The sequence below is a fragment of the Vespa mandarinia genome, chromosome 12 (genome assembly GCF_050613455.1).
Source record: "Vespa mandarinia isolate Hongniang chromosome 12, ASM5061345v1, whole genome shotgun sequence".
NCBI classification, from domain to species: Eukaryota; Metazoa; Arthropoda; class Insecta; order Hymenoptera; family Vespidae; genus Vespa; species Vespa mandarinia.
The window spans coordinates 3,127,501-3,138,030 of NC_140821.1; the positions used below are offsets into that span (position 1 = coordinate 3,127,501).

At 32.2% G+C, this 10,530-nt stretch overlaps 1 protein-coding gene across 8 annotated transcripts in view; it reads left to right on the plus strand.

The window, feature by feature from the left end:
• The window catches only part of BicC (protein bicaudal C), a 40,348-nt gene extending 32,009 nt beyond the window's left edge, over positions 1–8,339 (plus strand). For 7 of the 8 annotated variants that reach the window (XM_035883568.2, XM_035883571.2, XM_035883569.2 and 4 more), the window contains 11 exons: positions 1–53; positions 3,036–3,251; positions 3,934–4,173; positions 4,480–4,698; positions 4,797–5,097; positions 5,422–5,793; positions 5,893–5,994; positions 6,156–6,403; positions 6,683–6,911; positions 7,173–7,292; positions 7,703–8,339. The exon at positions 1–53 is cut by the window's left edge and continues 27 nt beyond it. In XM_035883568.2, the coding sequence (XP_035739461.1) occupies positions 1–53; positions 3,036–3,251; positions 3,934–4,173; positions 4,480–4,698; positions 4,797–5,097; positions 5,422–5,793; positions 5,893–5,994; positions 6,156–6,403; positions 6,683–6,911; positions 7,173–7,292; positions 7,703–7,827 (2,225 nt within the window). In that variant the 3' untranslated portion in view covers positions 7,828–8,339. The remainder of the gene's footprint in view (positions 54–3,035; positions 3,252–3,933; positions 4,174–4,479; positions 4,699–4,796; positions 5,098–5,421; positions 5,794–5,892; positions 5,995–6,155; positions 6,404–6,682; positions 6,912–7,172; positions 7,293–7,702) is intronic. The other variant, XM_085660692.1, reaches the window with a different exon arrangement.
• Positions 8,340–10,530: the final 2,191 nt, after the last annotated feature.

The window sequence follows — 10,530 nt, forward strand, 5'->3', positions numbered from 1 at the left end:
CAGATGACGTGCGAACAGCTAAGGAGAAAATAATGGAGATTCTAGACACTAGGGTGAGTCTCATTTATAGTAACAATTGTATTGAAAAGGAAAAACAAAAGGACGAAGAAGAATAAAAGGAAAAAAGGAAAATTGAAAGAATAATTTATAGTAACAAGTGAAAAATTTCTTATTGATTTATCTAATACGACAATCGAACATGTGGAAGTTTAATAAATCGATCGATTGATGATCAATTTCAAGAGACTTTAGAGGTTTAACCATTTTACCAATAATGAAAGAGTATATAAGTACAACGACCTTGAGCATTGAACATCGATTTTCTTCGATCGATCAAATTTATACGGATTTCTCTTATCTTTTATAAGATAAATTTGTTATCTTTATTTTTATTATCATTGTCATTATATTTTTATATCTTTCACGCGCAATGTGTTTTTATTTCACTTGTTTTTCTCGTTCCGTAATTAATCCGTAATTAATCGAACCCCAGCATAGAATTCAATGCACCGAATTAGTTCCTTTTCAATTAACAAAAGTTCCCTCTCATTTTGGTTTAACGCAATGCGACTTTCATTTTTGTCAGTAATCATTTAACACAGACAAATCATCATTTTATTATTTTTAATTATATGAGTTTCACTTAATGAGTTTCATTTAAATGCACTTTATCAGTACTACTTTAACTTTTACCGAATGTATGTGTGTGTGTGTATGTGCTTGTATGTGTGTATGTATATATATGTATGTGTGTGCGCGCGTGCAGAGAAAAAATAGTTCGAAAGATAAAAGTCCAAATAAATCGTTTTCACCTTCAAATTTTTTTTACAAGATTTTTTTTTACGCTCGCTCGTTTACCGTCACGCCTCCGCAATTCCTTTTGATTTTTATTAATTAAAATCTAACGTCTTGTACATAATTAACAGAGAGAAGGATTGCCTAGAAAAAAAAGAATCGGAAACTCGACAGAAGAAGGAAGAAAGACATATTAATATATCTTATCTATATGCATATATGATAATCGATGTTCTATAATATAATTCTCAATCAAGAAAGCGTATCGTCATCTTACAATTAACGATCGGACGAAACGATTAAAATTTTCCTTTTGCATTTTAAAAACAACGTTCCGTTATTACATATACGTACATATTATTATACCATATATTAATATGTTTATATATATATATATATATATATATATATATATATATATATAAAATAAACGAAAAGAATATTTTTACGTGGATATGTTATTCTATTTTTTCTTCTTCTTTTTGTTTCTTTTTCTTTCTTTTTTTTTTTTCATTTTCTTTTTTTCCTCCTTTGTATTAACTTAGATTGCAACAGATTATATAAAAGCCAGTCATTTGTTCTAATTATCTTTTCTTATCGTAAAATAAAAAACAATATTATTCCTTATGTAGAAAGGAACACGTGTTATGTACGCATAATATTTCTTTTTTTCCTTTTCTTTTCTTTTTTTTGGGTGTGAGGGTGTTGTATTTTCTTTCTACATATTAAACAATAATACGATATATAAAATCGATCAATGAAAATCAATGAAAAAAAATCTCTAACTTTTTTTTTTTTTTTTTTTTTTATTAATCGAGTGTACTCCATACCATACGAGACACGCAAATACACGCGGGCGCTCACACACACACACACACACACACACACACACACACACACACATATACATACATACATACATACATATATACATATACACATGCACATACACATTCGTATTTGATAAGTCATTAATCTCGAATATTCGTTGACATAGTTATTGCTCCGAAAGGAATATCGATTATTATATTCCGTTATACGTGTATAGTAAAGGTCGATTCAAGAGATATAATCATGATCATTATTCCACGTACGCATATCTGTCAAGTTATGACTCACCTGGAATACTTTTTTCATTGACATGCCGATGATATAAATATATCAACGTTATGTCAATTTTTATACAAATACACAAACAATCGCTACGGCTTCCATTTGTCGTGGGTATTCTCTCGTGAATGTTAATACGAATTTAATTGACTTTTAATATTTAACCCTCATATTTTTATCTTTTCTTTTATCTCTTTTCATTTTCCTTCTTCTTCTTCTTCTTCTTCTTCTTCTTCTTTTTCTTCTTCTTCTTTCATTCTTTTTTTCTTTTTCTCTCTTCATCATCTTTTTCTTCTTTTTAATTAATTAACACGATCTCTTTGAAAGGAAGAGAAAGAGAAAGAGAAAGAGAAAGAGAAAGAGAGAGAGAGAGAGAGAGAGAGAGAAATAAATAAAAAAAGAAGATAATTCAAGTTCAAATGCGATTATTGACAGGATCGTCGCGTGATCGCGTGACTCAATACGACGATCTACGACGTTAAAGTCGACAGGGCTCGCTTTCCTTCACTTCGAAATGCATGTGTGTATGGTATCTATGTTTGCTCCTCTCTCTCTTTCTGTTTCTCTTTCTCTCTCTCTCTCTCTCTCTCTCTCTCTCTCTCTCTCTCTCTCTGTGTGTGCTCGCTCGTGCCCGTTCGTTTGCGTATGTGTGTGCATAAAAGTCAATGTGCCGTGTAGAGAGGTGTACCATTTCCTAGTTACTTGCTTGAAGAGAGCAAACGTGTGTCTATTTCTCTCTCTCTCTCTCTCTCTCTCTCTCTCTCTCTCTCTGTCTTTCTCTTTCTCTTTCTATCTCTTTCTCTCTCTCTTTCTTCAAGGTGTCGGCGATCGTTGCCACGTTCTGTCCTCCATTTTATCCCTTTCATTCGTATTTATTTTTAACGAGGTATCGACTGGTGACTCTAAGTTCTTCAATATCTTTATTTCATTTCTTTATTTTCTTCTTTTTCTTACTTTCTTTCTTTCTTTCTTTCTTTCTTTCTTTCTTGCTTTCAAAGAAAACGATAAATAAGAATATAAAAAGGGTGAAGAGGAAGAAGAAGAAGAATAATAATCATCCACGAAGAAACGAACGGGACTATAAACGAAAATAAAATGATAAGAACAAAAATATTTTCTTCTATTTTTAGCAAAACAATATAGTGACCATGAAAATGGATGTCAGTTATACCGACCATTCACACATTATCGGAAAGGGTGGACTGACGATTAAACGAGTGATGGAGGAAACTGGATGCCACATTCATTTCCCAGATAGTAACCGCAGTAATCATCAAGAGAAGAGCAATCAAGTTTCCATTGCTGGAGAAATCGATGGCATTGAGCGTGCCCGTGCACGAGTTAGGGTAAGCCTAAATAAATCGTTAAAAAAAAAAAAAAAATAAAAAAAAAAAAAGGAAAACAAAAAAAATTGCAATTCATTTTTTCAATCGGTCAATAAGGAAATCGTTATCAATTATCATTGCAATTAAGTAAGTTAAGTCTTTCGAAAAGATAAAATTATAAAAAATTATAAAAATAAGAAACAAAGATTTGTTTTCATCGAAAGCTAACGGTACAAATAATATATTTCTATTCTCTGTAACTCGGTGTATCACGTAAACGTCATTTTTTTCTTTTTTTTTTTTTTTTTTTTTTTTTTACCAAAATTTCAATGATAATTCTCGACAAAAAAAATATACAAGTAAAGTGAAAGATAAAATATTATTTTCTCTCTCTCTCTCTCTCTCTCTCTCTCTCTCTCTCTCTCGTAATTAGCTTTAAAAAAATAAATATTATATATCAAAATTGTCCGATCGTAAAAACTCGTTTACTAAGTCTCCCGTTTCGTTTTTGAACTCGGTGTGTTTCGTAAGGATAAATTTTTTTTCTCTTTTTCTCTCTCTCTTTCTCTCTCTCTCTATCTTTTTCTTTTTTTGTAATCGCAGGAGATTAAGAAGAGATAATAGTGATTTGATGGTTAAAAGAACCTTGAGAGGTAAATTGGACAAATAGTCGTGACATTGTTTTGTATTCGTATTATTGCAGAATCTTACGCCGTTGATATTTTCTTTTGAATTGCCAATAATGGGAGCATCACAACGTACTCCGGACGCGACTTCGCCTTACGTAGTAAAGATACAAGAGAAATACAACGTTCAAGTGATGCTACGTACCAGACCGAAATTGCACGCCACGTTGGTTCTCGTCAAGGGTTGCGAGTGGGAAGTTTCGCAAGTAAAGGAGGCGACCGTACTCTTGATTCACTATATGTGCGAAAACTTAGCTGTGAGTAATCATTATTTCGACATAATATCACTATCTCTATCTCCTTCTTTGTCTTTATCCTAGTTTTATTTTTTTCTCCTAATCTTACCTTTCTTCCTTCCTTCCTTTCTTTCTTTCTTTCTTTCTTTTTTCCTTCCTTTTTTCTTTTTATTATTATTATCATTATCATTATTATTGTCATTGTTGTCGTTGTCGTTTTGTACTGATGGTGTTATTATTATTATTATTATTATTATTATTATTATTATTATTATTATTATTATTATTATTATTATTATTATTATTATTATTATTATTATTATTTAGAGTCAAATTCAAGTACAAATGTCGATGGAGATATCGCCGCATCATCACAGCATTGTTCTTGGTAAATCAAGTAGCAATCTTAAGATGATAATGCAGAGAACATCGACACAAATCATGTTTCCCGATGCCAGCGATCCGAATATTCCTAGTTTGAAAAAGAGCAATGTTACTATTATCGGTGGTATTCACAATGTTTACTTAGCCCGGCAACAATTGGTCGTGAGTAATAATAAAAATTAAATTACAATGTTTATTTCATTTGTAATCAGAAATTTAAGATAGAAAATTTGATCATTAATTTTTTATATTCTTTTCAGGGATCTCTACCGCTGGTACTTATGTTCGATGTCCCTAAGGATTACATGTCGTCGATCGATACAGAAACAATTTCACAATTGATGCAATCCCTCGACGTGTTCATAAACGTGAGGCACAAGCCAAAGCAAAGTACATTTTCCGTGATTATCAAGGGAATCGAAAGAAATGCCAGCAACATTTACGAAGCCAGAAAACAACTTCTTGGCTTGGAGGAGCCAAGAGTTAATGCTGAAATACCAACCACTTATCACATTCCAAATGCTGGCAATATTTTTCAAGGAAACGCCACGAATGGTAACGGTAAGGCGTTATTGCAACATTGTTGAAAACATATTTCACAATTTTTGAAGTACTTAATGCTTTTACAAAGCGCGTAAGAAATATAGATATCGATAAATATTACATTCTTTCATGGAGTTTGGTGTCAGCATTTATCATAATTTAATAATATAACGTATTACCGAGGAATTTATTTCTTTTCTTTTTTTTAATTTTATTCTTTTTTTTTCACTCTTTCTCTCTCTCTCTCTCTCTCTCTCTCTCTCTCTCTCTCTCTCTCTCTCTCTCTCTCTCTCTCTCTCTCTCTCTCTTTCTTTCTCTTTCTCTCTCTCTGTCAATTAACAGGTACGAATGCTATCAATTGTGGTATACCGGAGAGTTTGTCGAACATGTTGACCGTGAACACACAGAATTTACCATGCTGTGTTTCTCCAATGTCACATTCACCTAATCCAATGGGACTTTCGCCACATTGGAGTTTACCACCAATTCCGTCCATGTTTTCATCGTTACCAATTCATCATCCATATCCTTACGGGCATTTAAATCATCTGTTAACGACGCAGCACATGATGCACAACAACATGATGGCCCATTCTCACGGAATATCGAATCATATCCTGAATGATATTGGACAAATTCATCCTACTTTATCGACAGGCTTGCATGGAATTCATGGAATGGCAAATAGTTTGTCGGATAGCAAGGAAGGCAGTGGTTAGTAAAAAATTTTTATTTATTTTCTTTATTTATTTATCATTTTTTTTTTCTTCGTTCGTACAAATAAATAAACAAATTGTGAAAATTTCTTTACAGCTTATTCCTCATTGAGCAGCGTTTCAAGCTCTTTGTCTAGTCCAGCTATTAGCCCTAGAAATTTATCACCGGTGAATCCAACAGTGACTAATCCTAATTTAGGTAAATATTAAATATCTTTTTTAATTGAAATAAAGAAAAGAAGAAGAAGAAGAAGGAGAAGAAGAAGAAGATGAAAAAGATATGTACATATGTGCATATACATATATACAATATAATAATCTCTTCTTGAGTGAATGAAATATTTTGTTTATTTTCGTTAGACTTGTCGAGTATGCTATCAGATCTCTCGGTGTCCGATCGTCGAGCACCAGGCTGTGAAAAGAAATCGTTAGAGATGGCCGCCCAACAGAATCTTACGCCTTCCGATTACGAGCAGAAGAAGATGATGGCCGTTCTAGCTGTACAAAATAAACCAAACACTTCGGAGTATCGAGTACCAACGTCGACTTGGTCAGGTTATGGCCTGAGTCAGACTATTGCTCCGTTATCATCGACTGAACTGAACAAGGTGATTTTTTTTTTATTTTTTTTTTTTTTCTAGAGCTATCATTTCGAAGAATCAGTATCGGAGAATAATATCAAAATTGTTTTTAATGTTCTACACAATTGAAACAGTATAAAGTCCAACATTTTCTTTAGCTTTTATCACTTCGAAGATGTGTATCGGACGATAATTTTTATTTTATTTTATTTTATTTTTCATTTTATTTTACTTTTTCTTTTTTTTTTTTTTTTTTTTCTTTTTTCTTTTTTTTTCTTTTCTTCATCCTCCTTTCTCCAAACGCAGGAGTTGTCTTCATCTGATCCATTCTACTTATGGGAAGAACCAATGACACCTGTGTTAAATACAAACATGGACTTTGGTATCGGCTCGAGTAAAGATCGAATTGGTCAAATCGGTTCTACTTCGAATTACATGGATCACACACCGACCTCGCATTTAAAAAAGATAACATCCCAACGATATACCGATCTTGCTAGTATGTTAACAAGCGTTGGCCTTGAGAAATATAATCGTAAGTAATATTTTCTTTTTTTTTTTTTTTTCTTTGTCTTTTTTCTCATTTTTTTCTTATATACGTACACGTATATGTTACGTTGGAAAATGAACACACGCTTCAAATGCATGCTTTGCATCGTATCGATGGAAATAAATAAAAAGGAAAAAAAGAATATATATATATATATATATATATATATATATATATATAAAACAAAACAAAAAAAATATGCTTTTGGGCTTAAACGATCTTCAAACGGTCTTCTTTTATCGTCAGGCCTGTTCACGTCGCACGAAGTGGACATGGCTACGTTTCCATCACTGACGGAAAAGGACCTCTGCGAGATCGGAATAAGTGCTTGGGGTGCAAGACGTAAAATAATGCTATTGATTTCGGGTACGTAAAGCTTTATCATCAGGAGTATGCAACAAACACAATATCCCCGAATTTTTCTTAATACATATGAAATTCATTTAAAAAATAATCTAGAAAAATAATTCAATATCCTCTATAACGCTTTAATCTTATTTTTATTTATTCATTATTTTTTTTTTTTTTTTTTTTTTTTATTATGATCTACAAGATAATTATATAACGTGAGAGTTATGATAACAGTTTATACATTACTGTATAATTTGATAAATAATATTTTAAAGATATTGAAAACTTTGGATATTCGAAGCGACGATTAAATTTGCGAGGATAAATCGATAAGATATTGATGGTCGATTGATGTTATAGAGGGTTAACCACAAATAACAAACATATATATATATATATATATGTAATATCTATTCTCTTTTCAGAAATGAACAAACGAAGTAATCCATTTAGCGGTAGCGCTGCACCAGGTGCGGAACGAAAAGCAACCGCATCGACAGCGGCGGCATCCACGTCTCTCGAGAAATGCACGCTCGATACCAAATGGTAAAGGAAGATGCAACAAGTGAAGTATATAAATGAAAGGAAAAAAAAGAAAAGGGAAAAAGAAAAAAAAAAAGAAAGAAAGAAGGAAAGAAAACAAAACTATGTAACACAGGTAACACAAGTAACGCGGACGTCATACGTAAACGACAATAATCGTATGCGTCGAGAAAACGACCCGGAATTATGAGACAGGGTAAAAATCAAATAGGGAAAATGAAAAAAAAAAAAAAAAAAAAGAAAATATAATGAAAGAAACAGAATAATAATATTGCAAATACGAACATAGAAGTGAAAATATTTACGAGGAAAAATTCAATTCGAACGGACATGATTCGTCGTTATTTGAATTACAACGATGGGGATTAAATTCGATCATATTAGGTATCCTCCTAGTTCGTAAAATGATACAATTTCAAGAAGACGAATCTATCCGACTCGGCGGAGAAGAGTACTCTGACCGAAAGTAGTTACGAAGAAAAAGAAAAGAAAAGAAAAGAAAGAACGGGGATTGAAAAATACGAAACGAAAAGAAAACTTATATAACAAGAATAATAATAATAATAATAGTAATAATAATATTAATATTAATATCGTCGAAACGACTCAACGAACTTGACAACGAGTATGGAAAGGAAAAAGAAAAGAAAAGAAAAGAAAAGAAAAGAAAAGAAAAGAAAAGAAAAGAAAAAAAAAAATAAAATAAATAAATCATTTTGCATGTTTATTGTAATTTCGTATTTCGTCTAAATGGTACCGGGAGAATAGGCTGATGATTTATTATTTTTGCGTGCGCGAGAGAAATGTTTTGGCCAGAAAAAAAGTCCTCTGAAGAAAAAAAAAAAAAAATAATCCCTACTCCCCCTAAAAAAAAAAAAAACAAAAAACAAAACAAAAGAAAACAAAAAAAAACAAAAAAAAATAACTTCCTTCTCCCGCCCACATCCTCCACTTTCCCTCGTGCATCTCAATTCGTCCCTTTCCTCTCACCTTTCCCCCCCCCCCATCCCTCTTTATTTTGCTTTTTTTTCTCGCCATTTTCTCGGAGCACGTGCCCCGACGGTGCCTCTTTAGGATTAGGTAGATGAAATGATCGTTATATAATAATTTTTTTTTTTGTTTAATTCACTATTATCTTATTTTCTCCTTTTTTTTTTTTTGATTGTTATTGGCGGTCTCCGTCGAATCGAACGATACTCCGCGAGATCGAGATGATCGTTCGATTCGTACGCGTTTGTCGTGTGATCGGGAAAGAAAAAAAAAAAAATGCGCGCGTCGAGTCTTACGTGTGCATGTACGTATGTACAATGTGTGAATGTGTAGATATGGGAGTGTGTGTGTGTGTGTGTTGTGCGTGTGCTTGTGGGTATGCATGCGCGCGCAATATATATATATATATAAGGTGGAAGATTTTTTTTGCAAAGTGCAATGGGTGATGATGATGATGATGATGATGAGTTAGAAAGAAAGAAAGAGAGAAAGAAAGAAAGAAAGAAAAGAATAATAGGTCCAGGGGAAAAAGAAATTATACAAATTTATATCATATTACAACATACATACATATATATATATATATGTTTGTCTATATATATATATATATATGTATTATGTATGTATACATATAAATAGAAAATAATGAATTCAAGCCCAAGAAAACGTCGAAACTATGACGATCGGGTATTAAATTAAAATAAAAAACAAAAAAAAAGAAAAACAAACAAACAAACAAACAAAACAAAAGAAACAAAAAAAAATAACAAAATTTGCGAGGCTTCCGAATAATTTTTTTCTTCTTGCTCGCTTAATCGATGCTGGCGGAAGGTGTTAAACTATCATTTTCTTTCTTTAAATATTTTTTCTTTTTTTCTTTTTCCCTCCTCCCCAAACTTTTTTTTCTCTCTATATATAATATTTCTTTCTTTCTTCTCTCTCTCTCTCTCTCTCTCTTTCTCTCTCTCTTTGTCTCTCCCTATCCATTTATCTTCTTTTTTCTCAATACGTCCAGCGGTCTTTCGTTGCAGCGAAGCTGTAGAAAAAAAGAAAAAAAAAAAAAAAAAGGAAAAAAAAAAGAAGAAAAGAAAAAAAAAAGATATTTAATTCAGACTAAGCTCGAAGCAAGCGCGAAAGCACTTCTTCCCGACGATCGTTATCGATTTCAACAATATTTTTGCACAATTTTTATCTTTCCCTCTCTTTGTCTTTCTCTTTTTTTTTTTTTTTTATTTTTTCAAAAAATTGAAACAAAAAAGAAATAAAAAAAGAGACAGACGAAAATGATAATAGCGAGATTCAACGATATGGAATAATGTGATCGCGATCGAGGAAGCTTTTTTCCTTTTTTTTTTTTTTTTCGTTTCATTTCTTTTTTCTCTCCTCTTTTTTTCCAAGCTTCTCGATCGTCGAAGTATCTGAGATGCTCTTTCTTTCTTTCTTTCTTTTTTTTTTTCTTCTTTTTTTCACTCTTTTTTTCGATCGTCGAGACGAATCGCGACATTACGCTCTTTCGAGTTTTACAATGTAACAAAGTATTTATTATTCGCACGCGAAAGATGCTGGATTTGCAAACCAACCCGACGATCTTCCGAGAAATCTTACCTTCTCTCTCTCTCTCTCTCCTCTCTCTCCTCTCTCTCTCTCTCTCTCTCTCTCTTTGTGTCTCTCTCTCTCTCTCTCTCTTTCTTCCTCTCAATCTTTTCTTTCATATCGATCG